The sequence below is a fragment of the Mobula birostris genome, chromosome 4 (assembly GCF_030028105.1).
Source record: "Mobula birostris isolate sMobBir1 chromosome 4, sMobBir1.hap1, whole genome shotgun sequence".
Taxonomy (NCBI): Eukaryota; Metazoa; Chordata; class Chondrichthyes; order Myliobatiformes; family Myliobatidae; genus Mobula; species Mobula birostris.
The window spans coordinates 342966-365458 of record NC_092373.1 but is presented as its reverse complement, the minus strand read 5'-3'; the positions used below and the strand labels follow the sequence as shown (position 1 = coordinate 365458).

The window sequence follows — 22493 nt, the reverse complement described above, 5'->3', positions numbered from 1 at the left end:
ACATTTTACTCTTTACATAACTGAAAAAAAATTGGTATCCTGCATTATATTATTGTCTAATTTGCCCTCATATTTCATATTTTCCCTTATAGCTTTTTAGTTGCCTTTTGTTGGATTTTAAAAGCTTCCCAATCATCCAATTTCCTACTCACTTTTGCTACCCAATAGGCCCTTTTCTTGGCTTTTATGCAGTCTTTATTTTCCCTTGTTAACCACAGTTGCCTAGCCCAGCCATTTGAGAACAACTTCTTCTGTGGGACATACCTATCCTGCGTCTTGTGAACTATTCCCAGAAACCTCAGCCATCTCTGTTCTGCCATCATCCTCCTCCAATCCACCTGGGAAAGCTTCTCTGTCATGCCTCTGTAATTTCCTTTTTTTCATTACGATACTGATGTGCCTTATGCTTCTCCCTCTCAAATTCCAGTATGAATTCATTCATATGAGCACTGCCTCCTAAGGTTTCCTTTACATTAAGCTCATAATAAGATCTGGGTTATTATACAACGCCCAGTCTAAGATAGCCTTTGTCCGAGTAGGTGAGAGACAAGCTGCTCTAAAAAGCTATCTTGTAGGCATTTAACGTTCCCTCTCTTGCGATCCAACACCAATCTGATTTTCCCAATCCCCTTGCATATTGAAGACCCCCGTTACAATCATGACATTACCCTTATTACACGCCTTTTCTAGTTCCCTTTGCAATCTCAACCCCACATCTTGGCTACCATTTGGAGGCTTATATCTGATTCCCATAATAGTTTATTTCACCTCTGCAGTTACTTAACTCCACCCACAAAGATTCAATATTCTCTGACCCTGTGTCACCTCTTTCTAACGGTGTAATTGCATCTCTTACCAACAGAGCCACATGTCTGCCTATGCCTTCCTGCCTGTCCTTTTGATACAAATGAAATCCTTTGATACAAATTGGATCTCCCGCTCCCCCCCTACTTTCAAATCTCTTACTAGCTCTTCCTTCAGTTAGTCCTGACGAAGGGTCTCAGCCCGAAACGTCAACTGTACCTCTTCCTAGAGATACTGCCTGGCCTGCTGCGTCCATCAGCAACTTTGATGCGTGTTGCTTGAATTTCCAGCATCTGCAGAATTCCTCGTGTTTACGTTCTATCTGGTCAAACTCCCTTTTCAGGATATCATAGATGCATTCAGAAACATTGTGGATCCTGGAACCCGGGAGGCAAACTACCATCTGTGTTTCCCCTTCACGTCCACAGGATTGCCTGCCTGTCCCCCTAACTCTAGAGTCTCCTATTACTGCTGCCATCCTGTTCAGTTCCCTGCCCTTGTGAGTTTCAGGGCCAGACTCAGTAGCAGAGGTATGGCCACTGTTGCTCGCCCCAGGCAGGCCTTGCCCCGCAACAGTACTCAAAATTGATACTTCTTGTTGAGAAAGGTGACCAGAGGGGTGCTCTCCACTGTCCGGCGTTCTTCATTCCTTCTCATCACAGTCACCCATTTATCTGTCTCCTATAGCCTTGGGGTGACTACCTCCCTGTAGCTTCTGAGTATCACTGCTTCATTTTCCCTAACAAGCCGAAGATTTCCCTGTCACTAGCATACGGAGTCTCCTATCACTATTGCTCTGCCTGACTTTATCTTACCTGCTGAGTCTCAGAGGTGTCTACAGTGCTGCTAGCTTGGCAGTTGCTTCTGTGCCCTAATACGTTACCTGCTTATGGAAAGATATCAATAAGCTTGAAAAAATGCAGAGAAAATTTACAAGGATTTTGCTAGGTCTTGAGGACCTGAGTTATAAGAAAATGTTAAATTGAATCAGATTTTATTCACTGGAGCAGAGGAGAATGAGAGGAAATCTTGTGGAGGTATATAAAATTGAGGGGTATAGATAGAGTAAATACATGTAGGCTTTTTCCCATCTCTTTGGTTGAGACGAGATGAAAAGTCATAGATTCACACTGTAAGGTGAAATATTTAAAGAGAACTCAGAGGATGGTGAGAGTGTGGAATGAGCTGCATGTGGAAATGGTGGATGTGGGTTCATTGTAACTTTTACGAGAAGTTTGGATAGGTGCATGAATGAGAGAGGTATGGAGAGCTGCAGTATAGTCTGTGTTAGGCAGAAGATCAGATTGGCATGGACTACCTAGGCCAAAATGGCTTGTTTCTTTGCTGTAGTGCTCTATAAATAATTAAGGTAATTTTGTTTTCATTCCAGATTGTCTGTGACCAGTAATAGCATCACTGGAACTGGTTTGGTGACTTTCGCAAATGCCTTGAAGTCCAACACTACTCTGAAGAATGTCTACATCTGGGGCAACGACTTGGATGAATCAGCCTGCTCTGTAAGACAAATATATCATCTTCTCCTTGAGCAAGTTCATTGTTATGCAAACATAGAGAACCTACAGCACAATACAGGCCCTTCGGCCCACAATGCTGTGCCGAACATGTACTTACTTTAGAAATTACCTAGGGTTACCCACAGCCCTCTATTTTTCTAAGCTCCATGTACCTATCCAGGAGTCTCTTAAAAGACCCTATCGTATCTGCCTCCACCACCATCGCCGGCAGCCCATTCCACGCACTTCACCACTATCTGTGTAAAAAACTTACCCCTGACATCTCCTCTGTACCTACTTCCAAGCACCTTAAGCTGTGCCCTCTCACATAGCCATTTCAGCCCTGGGAAAATGTCTCTGACTATCCACATAATCAATGCCTCCCATCATCTTATACAACTCTATCAGGTCACCTCTCTCATCCTCCGTTGCTCCAAGGAGAAAAGGCCAAGTTCACTCAACCTATTCTCATAAGGCATACTCTCCAATCCAGGCAACATCCTTGTAAATCTCCTCTGCACCCTTTCTGTAGTTTCCACATCCTTCCTGTAGTGAGGTGACCAGAACTGAGCACAGTACTCCAAGAGGGGTCAGACCAGGGTCCTATATAAGTTGTAACATTACCTCTTGGCTCTTAAATTCAATTCTATGGTTGATGAAGGCCAATGCACCATATGCCTTCTTAACCACAGAGTCAACCTGTGCAGCAGCTTTAAGTGTCCTATGGACTCAGACCCCAAGATCCCTGATCCTCCGCACTGTTAAGAATCTTACCATTAATACTATATTCTGCCATCATATTTGACCTACCAAAATGAACCACTTCACACTTATTTGGGTTGAACTCCATCTGCCATTTCTCAGCCCAGTTTGCATCCTATCGATGTCCCGCTGTAACCTCTGACAGCCCTCCACACTATCCACAACACCCCCATCCTTTGCATTGTGTCATCAGCAAACTAACTAACCCATCCCTCCACTTCCTCATCAGGGTCATTTATAAAAATCATGAAGAGAAGGGGTCCCAGAACAGATCCCTGTGGCACACCACTGGTCACTAACCTCCATACCTGTCTACAACCACTCTTTGCCTTCTGTGGACAAGCCAATTCTGGATCCACAAAGCAAGGTCGCCTTGGATCCCATGCCTCCTTACTTTCTCAATAAGCCTTAGATGGTGTACCTTATCAAATGCGTTGCTGAAATCCATATACACTACATCTACTGCTCTACCTTCATCCATGTGTTTAGTCACATCCTCAAAAAATTCAGTCAGGCTCGTGAGGCATGACCTGCCTTTGACAAAGGCCTGCTGACAATTCTGAATCATATTATGCCCCTCCAAATGTTCATAATTCCTGCCTCTCAGGATCTTCTCCATCAACTTACCAGCCACTGAAGTAAGACTCACTAGTCTATAATTTCAGGGATGTGGATGCCAAGGAACTTAAAGTTGTTTACCCTGTCAACCCCAGATCCATTGCTGTCAATAGGGGTTAGCCCATCTTCATTCCTCCTGTAATCCGCAACCAGCTTCATTGCTTTTGCGACATTGAGGGAGAGGTTGTTTTCTTGACAACGCTATGTCAGAGAGGTGACTTCTTTCCTGTATGCCAACTCATTATTGTTTAAGATAAGGCCAATCAATATAGTGTCGTCGGCAAAATAATGATCAGATTAGAGCTGCAGGCGGTGACACAGTCATGGGTATACGGGGAGTAAAGGAGGGGACTTAGTCAGAGCTCTGAGGGGCTCCTGTATTGAAAGTCAGAGGGGTGGAGGTGAGGGAGCCTACTCTTACCACCTGCTAGCGATCTGACAGGACAGATATATTCCAAATAAGAAGAAATTTTCAAATGGAAAAAGGACACTACCGTGGCTGACAAGTGAAGTCAGAGCCAAAGTAAAAGCAAAAGAGAGGGCATATAAGGAAGCCAGAGCTAGTGGGAAGATAGAGGATTGGGAAGCTTTTAAAGACTTGCAGAAGGAAACCAAGAAGGTCATAAGGAAGGAAAAGATGAATTATCAAAGTAAGCTGATGACTAATATCAAAGAAGATACTAAAAACTTTTTTAAGTATATAAAGGGTAAGAGAGAGGTAGATATAGGGCCAAAGAAAATGACGCTGGAGAAATTGTAATGAGAGATGCAGAGATGGCAGAGGAACTGAATGCATATTTTGCATCAGTCTTCACAGTGGAAGACATTTACAGTGTATTGAACATTCAAGAGTGTGCAGTGGAAAATTACGACTGAAAAAGTACTGAGGAAGCTTAATGGTCTGAGGGTGGATAAATCTCCTGGACATGATGGAATGCACCCTCGGGTTCTGATGTTTATATCTGGAGAGGTTGCGGAGGCGTTAACAATGATCTTTCAAGAATCAATAGATTCTGGCATTGTACCGGATGACTGGAAAATTGCAAGTGTTACTCCACTATTTAAGAAGGGTGAGAGGAAGCAGAAAGCAGCTATAGACCTGTTAGCCTGACACCAGTGGTTGGGAAGTTGTTAGAATCGATAGTTAGGGATGAGATTACGGAATACCTGGAGGCACATGACAAGATAGGCCAAAGCCAGCATAGTTTCCTGAAAGGAAAATCCTGCTTGACAAATCTACTGCAATTTTTTGAAAGAGTTACAAGCAGGGTAGACAAAGGAGGTGCAGTGGATGCAGGGTACTTGGATTTTTAGAAGGCCTTTGACAAGGTGCCGCACAGGAGACTGCTTAACAAGATAAGAGCCCACGGAATTACAAGGGAGTTACTGGCATGGGTGGAGCATTGGTTGATCGGCAGAAAGCAGAGAGTTGGCATATGGTCTTACAATGCCAAGTAAAGATAATAAGTGTAGGGAACCTTGGTATTCAAGAGATATTGAGGCCCTTGTTACGTACCCCGTAATGGGTTAAAAGAACCAGCAGAAATGGAACACACCTGGAGTCTGGTCTTGCTCTTAACTAACACTATTTTATTAGTAACTACATAATAAAGTAACATAAAACCAGATAAATCAAACAGGTTAGCAGAGTTTATGCATATATAGGTGTGTAAATACATTTTTACAAAACCTAAACTCCTTCAAACTTAGGTGGTAAGTGATACAGTCTTACAATAGGATGTAACTGAAGTCAGTTCAGTTCATGATATTGAGCTGAGTAGAATTGAGGAGAGAGAGAGGTGATTTGTTATCCAAGTAAGCCGATTCTGTCAATTCTTCCCGTTGTCCTCCGAAATCATTTAAGGTCACCGAATGTAACCACACTCAGGGGACAGTCTTCATGTGGTAAAACTATCAACCCAGGCGAAGGTTAAACACACTGATAGCTTTCCACCGGTCACCCCTTTTCCACACTGTGAGAGCCACTGATCAATTCTCCCGATCGATTCACAAAAACCCACACATTTGAGGGCACTCAAAGTGTCCATTTCTTCTGCGTCTCTGTCTGTCTACCAAATCTTCCAAGTTAACCAAACTTGACCAACTTAAGAGCACTGTCTTCAAGTGATAATCTACCAACCCAGGCAAGGGTTAAACACACTGGTAGATTCCACAGGGTCGCCCTTACACGCGCTGATGGTCATGGATCAATTCCTCTTAATCGATCCTCAGCCCCACCCTTGTGGGCACTTAAAAGTTCAGTGGCATCTGCGTGTCCTGCGAAACAAGCAACTACACTGGTTTACATACTGTTGTGCCAAACACCAGCTGTCCATCATGTAGCTCCTCCCCTCTCTCTGTGTAGGAACTCAGAAGCTGGCAGTGACCTTGCATAAATCCCAAACAAACTGAGCAGTCTTCGCCCTCTCTCTCTGTAACAAGCTGTTTATGCTGTACAGCTTTCTCTTTCCCATAGGCAGGGTTCTTAAAGGCACAGTCCATAATGGGTAAACCTTAGGATTTCGTCACATCCTGGTTAAGAGAAGAAAGGATGTGCATTGCATGTATAGGCAAGCAGGAATAAATGAGATGCTTATGGAATATAAGAAATGCAAGAGACACTTGAAAAAGAAATCAGGAAGGCTAAAAGAAGACATGAAGCTCCTCTAGTAGACAAGGTGAAAGAGAATCCTAGGGGATTCTATAGACACAGTATGTTAAGAACAAAAGGATTGCAAGGGATAAAATTGGTCCACTGGAAGACAAGAATGATAATCCATGTGTGGAGCCAAAACAGTGGGGAAGATTCTGAATGAATCCTTTGCACCTGTATTTACTTAGGAGGTAGACACAGTGTCTATAGACGTGAGGCAAAGCAGTATCAACATCATGGACACTGTACAGATTATGGAGGGGGAAGTATTTGCTACCCTGAGGCAAACCAGTGTGGATTAATTCCCAGGGCCTGACAAGGTGTACCCTCAAACCTTATGGGAAACAAGTGCAAAAGTTAATGGAGCCCTAGCAGAGAAACTTAAATAATCCCTATCAACGGGAAACGTACCGAGGATTGGAGGATACCCAATGTTGTTCCGCTCTTTAAAAAGAGGATCTAAACATAAACCAGGAAGCTATAAGCCATTAAGTTTGACATCAGTTGTGGGAAAGTTATTATAAGGTATTCTAAGAAACTGAATATATAAGTACTTGGATAGACATGGGCTGATTATTGATAGTCAGCGTGGCCTTGTGCATGATAGGTCATGTCTAACCAAGCTCATGGAGTTTTTTGAGTAAGTTTTCCAGGAAAGTGGATGAATGAAAGGCAGTGGAAGTTGTCTACAAGGACTTTAGTAGGGCATTTGACAAGGTCCCGCATGGGAGGCTGGTGAAGAAGGTACAGTCGACCAGCATTCAGAATGAGGTAGTAAATTAGATTAGACATTAGCTTTGTGGGAGAAACAAGAGAGTGGTAGTAGAGGGTTGCCTCTCTGACTGGAGGCCTGTGACTAGTGGTGTGCTGAAGGGATCAGCAATGGGTCCTTTGTTGTTTGTCATCTATATATCCATGATCTAGATGATAATGTGGTTAACTGGATCAGAAATGCGCAGATGACACCAAGACAGGGGGTGTAGCGGACAATGACAAAGTCTATCATGGCTTGCAGAGGGATCTGCATCAGCTGGAAAAATGGGCTGAAAAATGCAGATGGAATTTAATGCAGTCAAATGTGAGGCTTTGCACTTCGGTGGGACCAATCAGGGTAGGTCTTACATGGTGAATGGAAGGGCACTGAGGAGAGTGGTAGAACAAAGGGATCTGGGAATACAGGTCCATAATTCATTGGAGTGGTGTTACAGGTAGATAGGGTTGTAAAAAAAGCTTTTGGCACATTGGCCTTCATAAATCAATGCATTGAGTACAGGAGATTGGATGTTACATTGAGGTTGAGGCCTAATTTGGAGTATAATGTGCAGTTTTGGTCACCTGCCTACAGGAAAGGTGTAAACAAGGTTGAAAATGTACAAAGAAAATTTACAAGGACGTTGCCGGGCTTGGAGGACCTGAGTTATAAGGAAAGATTGAATAGGTTGGACTGTATTCTTTAGAATGTAGAAGATTGAGAGGAGATTTGATGGAGGTGTACAAAATTATGAGAGGCATATGTAGGGTAAATGCAAGCAGGCTTTTTCCACTAAGGTTGGGTGAGACTACAACCAGAGGTCATGGTTAAAGGTGAAAGTTGAGGTGTTGAAGGGGAACATGAGGGGAAACTTCTTCATTCAGAGGATCATGAGAGTGTGGAATGTGCTGCCACTACAGGTGGTGCATGCGAGCTTGATTTCAACATTTAAGAGAAGTTTGGAAAGATACATGGATAGTGGAGGTATGGAGGGCTATGCTCTCCGTACAGGTAGGTAGTTTAAATGGTTTCTGTATAGGCTAGATGGCCCAAAGGGCCTGTTTGTGTGCTGTAATTTTCTATAACTCAATGATTGCTCTTCTCCCATCTTCACTTCAGTTGCTTAATATTTTGGAACACAATTACTAACTCTGCTCCCCACCGTCATTCCAGTAACTTTCTACAGGAGCATTGTTGAGAGTGTTCTGTTTGGCTGCATCAATGTGTGGTATGGAAGCTGCAAGGCATCAGAATGCACAACCCTACAGAGGGTAGTAAAAACTGTAGAGAATATCACTGCGGTCTCCCTCCTGCACTATTTGTGACACTTGTCCAGAGCACTGCAGATGAAGGGCCCAAAAAATGCTGAAGATCCCTAACATGCATCCCACGATCTCTTTGAGCCACTGCTGTCAGAATGGTGGTACAGGAACATCAGGATTAGGATTGCCAGAATGGGTAACAGCTTCTTTCCTCGGGCTGTGAGTACCCTGCCACCACCAAGGTCCTGTCACTGGCAGAGTGAGCTGTTTACTGTTTACCTGTGCTGTGCACTACATGCATTTTGAATTGTATTTTATTAACTTATTTGTGGTAATATTTTGTTTCACATGTGATATGTGATATATGCTTTGTGAGTACACCATTACCTGGAGGACTATTCTTTCCTTCAAACCACCATGTATTTATTATATAGATGTACATTCAGATGACGTGGCTTGTCAGTGGCATCAAGAGATCTTTACCAAGAGGGATTTCTCGCAGGTCAGTGGCAGTTATTTAAAAGGGAGCTTCGAGAGCATTAGTCCATTGTACATGGCCTATTCACGGCTATAACTGGAGCACCAATCATGAGTTAAATAGCAGGGAAGGTTTAGGCATAAAAGGGAGGCACTGCCTAGCGGAGTGGTCATCAAAGGAGCAGTCATCGATGGAGTGATCTGAGGCAGAGTAGGAGGTCTAGTCATAGTCATACTTATTGATCCCAGGGGAAATTGGTTTTCGTTACTGTTGCACCATAAATAATTAAATAGTAATAAAACCATAAATATTTAAATAGTGATATGTAAATTATGCCAGGAAATAAGTCCAGGACCAACCTATTGGCTCAGGGTGTCTGACCCTCCAAGGGAGGAGTCGTAAAGTTTGATGGCCACAGGCAGGAATGACTTCCTATGACGCCCTGTGTTGCATCTCGGTGGAATGAATCTCTGGCTGAATGTACTCCTGTGCCCAACCAATACATTATCTAGTAGATGGGAGAAATTGTCCAAGATGGCATGCAACTTGGACAGCATCCTCTTTTCAGACACCACCGTCAGAGAGTCCAGTTCCATCCCCACAACATCACTGGCCTTACGAATGAGTTTAGTTACTCTGTTGGTGTTTGTTACCCTCAGCCTGCTGCCCCAGCACACAACAGCAAACATAATCGCACTGGCCACCTCAGACTAGTAGAACATGCTCAGCATCGTCCGGCAGATGTTAAAGGACTTCAGTCTCCTCCAGAAATAGAGACGGCTCTGATCCTTCTTGTAGATCGCCTCAGTGTTCTTTGACCAGTCCAGTTTATTGTCAATTCGTATCCCCAGGTATTTGTAATCCTCCACCATGTCCACACTGACCCCCTGGATGGAAACAGGGGTCGCCGGTACCTTAGCTCTCCTCAGGTCTACCACCAGCTCCTTAGTCTTTTTCACATTAAGCTGCAGATAATTCTGCTCACACCATGTGACAAAGTTTCCTACCGTAGCCCCGTACTCAACCTCATCTCCCTTGCTGATGCATCCAACTATGGCAGAGTCATCCGAAAACTTCTGAAGATGACAAGACTCTGTGCAGTAGTTGAAGTCCGAGGTGTAAATGGTGAAGAGAAAGGGAGACAAGACAGTCCCCTGTGGAGCCCCAGTGCTGCTGATCACTCTGTCGGACACACAGTGTTGCAAGCACACGTACTGTGGTCTGCCAGTCAGGTAATCAAGAATCCATGAGACCAGGAAAGCATCCACCTGCATCGCTGTCAGCTTCTCCCCCAGCAGAGCAGTGCGGATGGTGTTGAACACACTGGAGAAGTCAAAAAACATGACCCTTACAGTGCTCACTGGCTTGTCCAGGTGGGCGTAGACATGGTTCTGCAGGTAGACGATGGCATCCTCAACTCCTAGTCAGAGCTGGTAGGCGAACTGGAGGGGATCTAAGTGTGGCCTGACCAAAGGCCGGAGCAGCTCCAGGGTTTTCATGATGTGAGAGGTCAATGCCACCGGTCTGTAGTCATTGAGGCCGCTGGGGCGCGGCGTCTTCGGCACAGGGACGAGGCAGGACGTCTTCCACAGCACAGGAACCCTCCGGAGCCTCAGGCTCAGGTTGAAGACATGGCGAAGTACTCCACATAGCTGAGGGGCACAGGCTTTGAGCACCCTGGTACTGACACCATCTGGTCCTGCAGCCTTGCTTGGGTTGAGACGTTTCAGCTATCTTCTCACCTGTTCAGCTGTGAAGCCCACTGTGGTGGTTTCGTGTGAGGAAGGGGTATAGTCATGAGAGCAGGGTGGGGGACTGTGAGGAGGGGTAGGAGGGGAGAGTGGAATATGTGTTGGTTGGGGGCTGACAACAGATCACTCATGTGGGGGATGTGCAGGGGTCACAATGTCAAATCTGTTAAAGAACAGGTTAAGTTCGTTGGCCCTGTCCACACTGCCTTCAGCTCCTTTGCCGGAATCCAGTGATGGTCCTCATCCTACTCCAGACCTCTCTCATGTTGTTCTGCTGGAGTTTCCACTCAAGCTTCCTCCTGTACCTGTCTTTAGCCTCCCTGATCCTGGCTTTCAGGTCCCTCTGTATTGCCCTCAGCTCCTCCCTATTTCCATCTCTAAACGCCCTCTTTTTAGCATTCAGGATGTCCTTAATGTCCTTTGTTACCCATGGCTTATTATTTGAATAACAAAGGACAGTTCTTGTCGGAACATTGTAGTCCACACAGAAGTTGATGTAATCAATGATGCACTCTGTGAGTCCATCAATATCCTCTCCATGTGGCTCACAGAGTGCCTGCCAGTCTGTCACCTCAAAACAACCCTGGAGTGCCTCATAAGCCTCCTCTGACTTTGGTCTTTGGCTCATTAGGGCTTTGGCGATAATGGGTCAAGGCGAGTTAAGTTACCTGTGAGGAATAGGAACAAGAATTATGTCTGTGAGGCTGGTGTTCTGGACTGGGTGTCAGATGTGGGAAGTCCGGGAGACTCCCAGCCTCCCAGATGGCCACATCTGTGCCAGGTGCGTTGAGCTGCAGCTCCTTAGAGACCACATTAGTGAACTGGAGATGCAGCTCGATGACCTTCGTCTGGCCAGGTAGAGTGAGGAGGTGATAGAGAGGCGCCAAGGACAAGTATTCACACCGGGACTCGGGAGACAGATAAGTGGGTCACAGTCAGGAGAAGGAAAGGCAAGAGTCAGATACAAGAGAGTACCCCTGTGGCTGGCCCCCTTAACAATAAGTACTCCTGCTTGAGTACTGTTGGGGGGACAGCATACATGGGGGAAGCAACACTGGCCGCGCCTCTGGCACAGAGTCTGGCCCTGTGGCTCAGAAGGGTAGGGAAAGGAAGAGAATGGCAGCAGTAATAGGGGACTCTATAGTTAGGGGGTCAGACAGGTGATTCTGTGGACGCAGGAAAGAAATTCACATGGTAGTTTGCCTCCCAGGTGCCTGGGTCCGGGAAGTTTCTGATCACGTCCACGATGTCCTGAAGTGGGAAGGTGAACAGCCAGAGGTTGTGATACATATTGGTACCAATGACATAGGTAGGAAAAGGGAGGAAGTCCTGAAAACAGACTACAGGGAGTTAGGAAGGGAAGTTGAGAAGCAAGACCTCAGAGGTAGTAATCTCGGGATTACTGCCTGTGGCACGTGACAGTGAGTATAGGAATAGAGTGAAGTGAAGGATAAATGTATGGCTGAGGTATTGGAGCAGGGGGAAGGGATTCAGATTTCTGAATCATTGGTACCTCTTTTGGGGAAGGCATGACCTGTACAAAAAGGACAGGTTGCACTTGAATCCGAGGGAGACCAATATCCTGGCGGGGAGGTTTGCTAAGGCCATTAGGGATGGTTTAAACTAGAACTGCTAGGGGGTGGGAACCGAGCTGAAGAGACGGAGAAAGGGGCGTTTGGCTCACATACAGAGAAAGCTTGGAGACAGTGCAAGAGGGAGGTGATAGAAAAGGAATGCACTCAGACTGATGGTTTGAGATGTGTCTATTTTAATGCAAGGAGTATTATTAACAAAGCGGATGAGCTTAGAGCGTGGATCAGTTTTTGGAGCTATGATGTTCTGGCCATTACAGAGACTTGGATGGCTCAGGGGCAGGAATGGCTACTTTGAGTGCCAGGCTATAGATGTTTCAGAAAGGACAGGGAGGGAGGCAAAAGAGGTGGGTGCATGGCACTGCTGATCAGAGAGAGTGTCATGGCTGCAGGAACAGAAGAAGTCATGGAGGGGTTGTTTACTGAGTCTCTGTGGGTGGAAGTTGGAAACAAGAAGGGGTCAATAACTCTACTGCGTGTTTTTTTTAGACCGCCCAGTAGTAACAGGGACATCAAGAGAGGGAGACAGATTCTGGAAAGGTGTAATAATAAGACCATAAGATATAGGAACAGAGGTAGGCCATTCAGCCCATTGAGTCTACTCCGCCATTCAATCATGGGCTGATCCTATTCTTCCAGTCATCTCCACTCCTCTGCCTTCATCCCATACTCTTTGATGCCCTGGCTAATCAAGAACCTATCCATCTCTGCCTTAAATACACCCAATGATTTGGCCTCCGTAGCTGCTCGTGGCAACAAATTCCACAGATTTACCACCCTCTGACTAAAGTAATTTCTCCATATCTCTGTTCTAGATGGATGTCCTTCAATCCTGAAGTCGTGCCTTCTTGTCCTAGAATCCCCTACCACGAGAAATAACTTTGCTATATCTAATCTGTTCAGGCCTCTTAACATTTGAAATGTTTCTATGAGATCGCCCCTCATTCTCCTGAACTCCAGGGAATACAGCCCAAGAGCTGCCAGCTGTTCCTGATATGATAATCCTTTCATTCCTGGAACCATTCTTGTGAATCTTCTCTGAACCCTCTCCAATGTCAGTGTATCCTTTCTAAAATAAGGAGCCCAAAATTGCACACAGTACTCCAAGTGTGGTCTCACGAGTGCCTTATAGAGCCTCAACATCACATCCCTGCTCTTATAGTCTATACCTCTAAAAATGAATGCCAATGTTGCATTCGCCTTCTTCATCACCGACTCAACCTGGAGGTTAACCTTTAGGGTATCCTGCACAAGGACTCCCAAGTCCTTCTGCATCTCTGTGTTTTGAATTCTCTCCCCATTTAAATAATAGTCTGCCCGTTTATTTCTGCCACCAAAGTACATAACCATACACTTCTCAACATTGTATTTTATTTGCCACTTCTTTGCTCATTCCCCTAAACAATCTTAGTCTCTCTACAGGCTCTCTGTTTCCTCAACACTACCTGCTCCTCCACCTATCTTTGTATCATCAGCAAATTTAGCCACAAATCCATTAATACCATAGTCCAAATCATTGACATACATCATAAAAAGCAGTAGTCCCAACACCGACCCCTGTGGAACTCCACTGGTAACCAGCAGCCAGCCAGAATAGGATCCTTTTATTCCCACTCTCTGTTTTCTGCCGACCAGCCATTGCTCCACCCACACTAGTAACTTCACTGTAATTCCCTGGGCTCATATGCGGCACTTTGTCAAAGGCCTTCTGAAAATCCAAGTACACCACATCTACTGCATCTCCTTTGTCTACCCTGCTTGTAATTTCCTTAAAGAATTGCAATAGGTTTGTCAGGCAAGATTTTTCTATCAGGAAACCATGATGGCTTTGGCATATCTTGTCATGTGCCTCCAGGTACTCTGTAATCTCATCCCTAACAATAGATCCCAACAACTTCCCAACCACTGATGTTAGGCTAACAGGTCTGTAGTTTCCTTTCTAAGCTTTGTACTCTCAAAATTCCATTTTTTCAAGGCCTCCCACTGGTCAAAAAGCAGTCTGTCCCAGTCCACACTTGCCAGATTATCTCTAATACATAGAAGCATAGAAACATAGAAAACATACAGCACAATACAGGCCCTTCGGCCCACAAAGCTGTGCCGAACACCTTAGAATTACCTAGGCTTTACCCATAGTCCTCTATTCTAAGCTCCATGTACCCATCCAGGAGTCTCTTAAAAGACCGTATCATTTCCGCCTCCACCATCACCGCCGGCAGCCCATTCCATGCACTCACCACTCTCTGCATAAGCAAACTTACCGCTGACATCTCCTCTGTACCTACTTCCAAGCACCTTAAAACTATGCCCTCTCATGCCAGCCATTTCAGCCCTGGGGAAAAGCCTCTGACTATCCACACGATCAATGCCTCTCATTATCTTGTACACCTCTATCAGGTCACCTCTCACCCTCCGTCGCTCCAAGGAGAAAAGGCCGAGTTCGCTCCACCTATTCTCATGAGGCATGCTCCCCAATCCAGGCAACATCCTTGTAAGTCTCCTCCACCCTTTCTATGGTTTCCATTAAAATTGGCCTGTCTCTAATTTAAAATCTCAACCTTGCGGACCAGACCTATGCTTTTGCATATTTACTTTGAAACTAATGGCATTGTGCTCACTGGATGCAAAGTGTTCCTCACAAACTTCTGTCACCTGCCCTGTCTCATTCCCTAATAGCAGATCCAATACCGCATGCTCTCTCAGGACTTCTATGTGTTGATGAAGGAAAATTTCCTGAACACATCGACAACAAGAACGTAAGGAGGGACAAGCCAATGACTGGGTACAGATGCAGACAGAGCAAAGAGTTAGATTGTATCACAGAGGCAAAATTCAAAAGGGTGAAGAACACAGGACTGAAGGTGATGTCTTTAAATGCGTGTAGCATTCGGAATAAGGTGGACGAACTCGTGGCGCAATTAGAGATTGTTTGGTATAATGCTGTGGGCTTCACTGAGTCGTGGTTGAAAGAAGGCCATGGTTGGGAGCTTAACAATAAAGGATATATTTTGTGTCGAAAGGACAGGCAGGAGGGCATAGGCAGTGGTGCGGTTCTGTTGGTAAGAGATGGAATTACATCTTTAGAAAGTGGTGACAGAGGGTCAGAGAATGTTGAATCTTTCTGGGTGGAGTTAAGAAACTACAAGGGTGAAAAAAAACCGTTATAGGAATCATATATAGGCCTGAATATTCACTAATGAAAAGGACCTTGGCAATTGTGGGGATAACTTAAAGTGGACTGAAGTGCTTCAATGTATAGACATTAAGAAAGGAGATGTGCTGGAGCTTTTGAAAAGTAATAAGTTAGATAAATTGCCGGGACCAGGTGAGATGTACCCCAGGCTACTGTGGGAAGTGAGGGAGGAGAATGCTGAGCCTTGGGTGATGATCTTTGCATTATCAATAGAGATGGGAGAAGTACCAGAGGATTGGAAGGTTGCAAATGTTGTACCCTTGTTCAAGAAAGGGAGTAAAGATAACCTAGGAAATTATAGACCAGTGAGTCTTACTTCGGTAGTTGGAGAAGATCCTGCGAGGCAGGATCTATGAGCATCTGGAAAGACATAATCTGATTAGGGATAGTCAGCATTGCTTTGTCAAGGGCAGGTCATGCCTAATGAACATGATTGAATTCTTTGAGGATGTGACAAAACACATTGATGAAGATAGGGCAGTGGATGTAGTGTATATGGATTCAGTAAGGCATTTGATAAGACTCATTCAGAAAGTCAAGAGGCATGGGATCCAAGGAGACCTTGCTTTGTGGATCCAGAATTGGCTTGACCACAGAAGGCAAAGGGTGATTGTGGATGGTTCATATTCTGCAGGGAGGACAGTGACTAGTGGTGTTCTGCAGGGATCTGTTCTGGGACCCCTTCTCTTTGTGATTTTTATAAATGACCTGGATGAGGAAGTGGAGGGATGGGTTAGTAAATTTGCTGATGACACAAAAGTTGGAGGTGTTGTGGATAGCCTGGAGGGTTTTCAGAGGTTACAGCAGGACATCGATAGGATGCAGAATTGGGCTGAGAAGTGGCAGATGGAGTTCAACCCAGATAAGTGTGAAGTGGTTCATTTTAGTTGGTCAAATTTGAAGACAGAATATAATAGTAATGTTAAGACTTTTGGCAATATGGAGGATCTGCAAGATCTTGGGGTCCATGTCATTAGGACACTCAAAGCTGCTGTGCAGGTTGACATTATTGTTAAGAAGGCGAATGGTGTGCTTTGCCTTCATCAACTATGAGATTGAGTTCAAGAGCCATGAGGTAATATTACAGCTATACAAGACCTTAGTTAGACCCCACTTGGAGTACTGTGTACGGTTCTGGTCACCTCACTACAGGAAGGATGTGGATGCTATAGAGAGAGTGCTGAGGAGATTTACAAGGATGTTGCCTGGATTGGAGAGCATGAATAGGTTGAGTGACCTTGGCCTTTTCTCCTTGGGGCGATGGAGGATGACAGGTGACCTGATAGGGGTGTATAAGATGATGAGAGGCATTGATCGTGTGGATAGCCAGAGGCTTTTTCCCAGGTCTGAAATGGCTAACATGAGGGGGCATAGTTTTAAAGTGCTTGGAAGAAGGAACAAGGGGATCGTCAGACGTAAGTTTTTCACTCAGAGAGTGGGGAGTGCTTGGAATGCATTGCTAGCAAAGGTGGTAGAGTTGGATACAATAGGGTCTTTTAAGAGACTCCTAGATAGGTACATGGAGCTTAGAAAAATAGAGGGCTATGCAGTACAGAAATTCTCGGCAACTTCTAGAGTAAGATTCATGGTTGGCACAACATTATGGGCTGAAAGGCCTGTAATGTGTTGTAGATTTTCTATATTCTACATTCAAACAGTAGCCAAGATGTAGGGCTGTGACTGCAAAGAGAGCTGGAAAGGTATGTATTAAAAGTGATGATGCAATTACAATGGGGGATTTCAATATGTTAGGGGACTGGAAAAATTAGGTTGGTGTCATCTCAAGAGAGGGAATTTGCTGAATGCCTACGAGATGGCTTTTTAGAGCAGCTTGTCCTTGAGCCTACTCGGGGAAAGGCTATCTTAGATTGGGTCTTGTGTAATAACCCATATCTGATCAGGGAGTTGAATATAAAGGAACACTTAGGAGCCAGTGATCATAGTGTGCTTGAATTCATACTGCACTCTGAGAGGGATACGCATTAACAACATGCATCAGTGAAGGGAATTAGTGAGGCATGAGAGAGATAGATAGATAGATATACTTTATTAATCCCAAGGGAAATTTGGTTTTGTTACAGCCGCACCGACCAAGAATAGAGCAATATAGCAAATAAATAGCGTAAATATAGCAATACAAAAAACCCCAACAATCAAACAACAAAATGCAAAACTATGCCAGATGGAAAATAAGTCCAGGACCAGTCTGTTGGCTCAGGGTGTCTGACCCTCCACAGGAGGAGCTGCACATTCGATGGCCACAGGCAGGAACGACCTCCTGTGCCGCCAAGTGTTGTATCATGGTGGAATGTGGCCAAAGTCCAACAGTAAAAAGTTCAATATCCAGTCTGCAAACACGTTCCTCGATCATAATATACCCCAGATTGCACCATCTGTTGTTAGCCAGATCAGTAAGCACCCCACTCCTTCACGCCGCTTACCGCTCTCGGTGCAGTTCCGGTCAGGCGGAACGGTATTACCGACCGAACTCCTCTTCTCCAAAAGTCTCTGTTGTCTCGACCCAGTCCTCTTTCCTCGGCTTTGTGATCCCCCTCTGTGTGTTTTCCTCCGGATTTCAGCAAGGGTGTCTGCCGTTCTGTTCGCTTAGCCGACCGGAATTTGCTGGTTCGTGGAATACACAATGCGACCTTGCTTCTGTCCCGCATGTCAGGATGTAACCATTTCCAGTGCTAAAGAAAACCCAAATAAAACTCTCTCTACCAACATATTAGAGAGGGTGCAGCTTCGACGTGTTACCGTGAGAAAAAAATACAAAAAAATAACGTAAATTAAAAAGTAAGAAGAAGAAAGTAAAAGAATAGATCAGAACGGCTGTACCAGGCTGCATGCACGACCAGCGCTCGATTGGAGGAGGATACTGGCAGGGATGATGGCAGAGCAGAGATGGCTAAAGTTTCTGGGAATAGTTCACAAGATGCAGGATAGGTATGTTCCACAGAAGAAGTAGCTCTTGAATGGCAGGGGAAGATTACCGTGGTTGACAAGAGAAGTTAAGGACTGCATAAAAGCCAAGGAAAGGGCATATAAAGTAGCAGAAGTGAATGGGAAGTTGGATGATTGGGAAGCTTTTAAAGTCCTACAAAAGGCAACTAGGGGTAGTGGAGGTATAATTTGTCCATCTGTGCTGATCACCCCATCCTTGACTAAAGCTGTTCCACCATGAACACGATCTGTTATGAGTCAACATGATGCTTTCAGATCAGGTCATGCATAGCACATGCCTCCGCTGCACTGCTCAGGTGTGTTTCTGGGGTACAGGGTCTAACGACCCTTGTGCCTGTTTTGTGTTCTATTGCTGAGCAGCAGTGAACCATTGGATTGGCCGATCAATGTTCTCTTTGGGAACTAGTTGACTTGATCAGCATTTCTGATCTGGCTATTGTTCACGATTGCACTTAACAAAAACAAAATCAAACTGAAAAAGCTAGAAGGGAAAAGATGAAATCTGAGGGCAAACTAGACAATAATATAAAGTCGGATACCAAAAAGTTTTTCAATAATATAACGAGTGAAAAGGAGATTAGAGTTGACATTGGACCACTGGAAAATGATACGGGTGAGGCAGTAATGGCGGACAAAGAAATGGCAGGTGAACCTAATGAGTATTTGGCATCACAGTGGAAGATGCCAGCAGTATGCCAGAGGTTTGTGAGTGCCATTGCTATTACCAAAAGAAAAAGAAAAAACTGAAAGGTCTTAAAGTGGACAAGTCAGTTGGACCAGATTTTGTCGAGCCGGATTAAGGAAAACTCCAAGGCATTTTACAAGTATGTGAAGAGCAAGAGGATAAGACGTGAGAGAATATGACCAATCAAGTGTGACAATGGAAAAGTGTGCATGGAACTGGAGGAGGTAGTGGAGGTACTTAATGAATACTTTGCTTCAGTATTCACTACGGAAAAGGATCTTGCCAATTGTAGGGATAACTTACAACAGATTGTAAAGCTTGAGCATATAGACATTACGAAAGAGGATGTGCTGGAGCTTTTGGAAAGCATCAAGCTGGATAAATCACTGGGACCAGATGAGTTATACCCCAGTCTACTGTGGGAAGCAAGGGAGGAGATTGCTGAGCCTCTGGCAATGATCAATGGGGATGGGAGAGGTTCCAGAGGATTGGAGAGTTGCAGATGTTGATCCCTTATTCAAAGTAAGGGAGTAGAGCTAGCCCAGAAAATGATAGACCAGTGAGTCTTACTTCAGTGGTTGGTAAGTTGATGGAGAAGATCTGGAGAGGCAGGATTTTATGGCTATGTCAAAGGCAGATCATGCCTTACGAGCCTGATTGAATTTTTGAGGATGTGACTAAACACATTGATGAAAGTAGAGCAGTAGATGTAGTGTGTATGGATTTCAGCAAGGCGTTTGATAAGGTACCCCATGCAAGGCTTATTGAGAAAGTAAGGAGGCATGGGATCCAAGGGGACCTTGCTTTGATGATTCAGAACTGGCTTGCACACAGAAGGCAAAGAGTGGTTGTAGATGGGTCATATTCTGCATGGAGGTTGGTGACTAGTGGCGTGCCTAGGGAATTGTTCTGGGACCCCTTCTTTTTGTGATTTTTATAAATGACCTGGATGAGGAAGTGGAGGGATCGGTTAGTAAATTTGAAGATGACACAAAGGTTGGGGGTGTTGTGGATAGTGTGGAGGGCTGTCAGAGGTTACAGTGGGACAACAATAGGATGCAAAACTGGGCTGAGAAGTGGCAAATGGAGTTCAACCCAGATAAGTGTGAAGTGGTTCATTTTGGTAGGTCAGATATGATGGCAGGGTATAGTATTAATGGTAAGACTCTAGGCAGTGTTGACGATCAGCGGGATCTTGGAGTTCGAGTCCATAGGACACTCAAAGCTACTGCGCATGTTGACTGTGTGATTTAGAAGGGATATGGTGTATTGGCCTTCATCAACCATGGAACTGAGTTCAAGTGCCGAGAGGTAATGTTACAGCTATATAGAACCCTGGTCAGACCTCACTTGGAGTACTGTGCTCAGCTCTGGTCACCTCACTACGGGAAGGATGTGGAAACTATAGAAAGGGTGCAGAGATTGGGGAGCATGCCTTATGAGAATAGCTTGAGTGAACTTGGCCTTTTCTCCTTGGAGCCATGGAGGATGAGAGGTGACCTGCTAGAGAGGTGTATAAGATGATGAAAGGTATTGATCGTGTGGATAGTCAGAGGCTTTTTCCCAGGGCTGAAATAGCTAACATGAGGGGGCATAGTTTTAAGGTGCTTGGAAGTAGGTATAGAGGAGATCTCAGTGGTAAGTTTCTTTTTACACAGGGAGTGCTGAGTGCGTGGAATGGGCTGCCTGCGACGGTGGTGGAGGCGGATTCAATAGGGTCTTTTAAGAGAAGAACATGGAGCCTCGAAAACTAGAGGGCTATGGGTAACCCTAGGTAATTTCTAAAGTAAGTACACGTTTGGCACAGTATTGTGAGCTGAAGGGTCTGTATTGTGCTGTAGATTTTCTATGTTCTATATTCTAAATCGACAAATGAAAACAAACATACAAAAATCTATAAGTATATAAGGCTTTCTCCATGACGCACTTTCTTATATAACCAACCGTCAAATCCAACCTCCACACCTCTCAGCAAAGCCCTCTCTTCTACAGCAAGTCCTTAGCCACATCCATGTCCATTCTAGATGCAGCGATTCAGATTGACAGGTTTTCAATACACCACCAGGATAGGACTGCTGAGACAGGTGGGGGAGTTGCTTCATGATCAATTCCGAGATAGCTTCTTTAACTCACATGTTTTGGTCATGTCCTTTGTTGAAAAATATTGGAAAGATATTTTTGATATTATTTCAATGGTTTTGAATATAGACTTACAACGTCATCCAATTACTGCTATTTTTGGGTTACCGTTAATAGAATTAAATCATTTAACCTCTTCAGCTCGTCGGATGATTGCATTTCTTACTTTAATGGCTGGAAGATCCACTTTGCTGAATTGGAAAGAGATTAATCGTCCTACCACATTTCATTGGTTTTCTCAAACTATGCTGTGTTTAAATTTGGAAAAAATTAGAAGTGTTGTTTATGACCCCTCTATCAAATTCGAAAAGACTTGGAGGCCATTTATTCAACATTTTCATATGATGTGATTTGACCATTTCCAAACTTACTTTACTTCTTTGTAATGTTGGTTGAGAGGAACAAAGTCGTCAACACTAAGATTTTCTTTTTTCTCTTTGTTTACGATGTTACAAAACAGCCCAGGTCTTTTTTTTAGTTTAGTTGATTAATTCTGTTTAGATTAGTTTTTTTGGGGGGGGTTATTTTTTTCCTTTTGTCATGTTTTTTTTTAGATATTTTTCTTTGTTTTATATTATTCATTTGTATTCTATATGATTGGGAGTTTTATCATTTAAGTGTTATCTGGCTTTATAATCACTTATGTTAATTATAACAATGTATTCCCAATAACTTTGTACTACTACCATGTTATGTTTATTTTTATGAAATTAATAAAAAGATTGAAAAAGAAAGAAATAGTGGTTGTAGACAGGTCATATACTGCATGGAGGTCAGTGACCAGTGGTGTGCCTCAGGGATCTGTTCTGGGACCCCTTCGTGATTTTTCTAAATGACCTGGATAAGGAAGTGGAGGGATGGGTTAGTAAATTTGCTGATAACACAAAGGTTGGGGGTGTTGTGGAATGTGTGGAGGGCTGTCAGAGGTTACACTGGGACATTGATAGGATGCAAAACTGGGCTGAGAAGTGGCGGACAGAGTTCAACCCAGATAAGTGTGAGGTGGTTCATTTTGGTAGCTCAAAAATGATGGCAGAATATAGTATTAATGGTAAGACTCTTGGCAGTGTGGAGGATCAGAGGGATCTTGGGGTTCAAGTCCATAGGACTCTCAAAGCTGCTGCACAGGTTGACTCTGTGGTTAAGAAGGCATACAGTGTACTGGCCTTCATCAATCGTGGAATTGAGTTCAAGAGCTGAGAGGTGATGATACAGCTATATAGGACCCTGGTCAGACCCTACTTGGAGTACTGCACTCTGTTCTGGTCACCTCACGACAAAAAGGATGTGGAAGCTATAGAAAGGGTGTAGGGGAGATTTACAAGGA

The 22493-nt window shown here is 44.4% G+C and overlaps 1 protein-coding gene across 7 annotated transcripts in view; it reads left to right on the top strand.

The window, feature by feature from the left end:
* The window catches only part of lrrc34 (leucine rich repeat containing 34), a 107777-nt gene that overhangs the window by 72833 nt on the left and 12451 nt on the right, over window positions 1-22493 (top strand). For 5 of the 7 annotated variants that reach the window (XM_072254833.1, XM_072254838.1, XM_072254835.1 and 2 more), the window contains one exon: window positions 2195-2321. In XM_072254833.1, the coding sequence (XP_072110934.1) occupies window positions 2195-2321 (127 nt within the window). Of the gene's footprint in view, window positions 1-2194; window positions 2322-8798; window positions 8867-20685; window positions 20814-22493 lie in introns of all 7 variants that reach the window. The other 2 variants (XM_072254837.1, XM_072254836.1) reach the window with 2 other exon arrangements.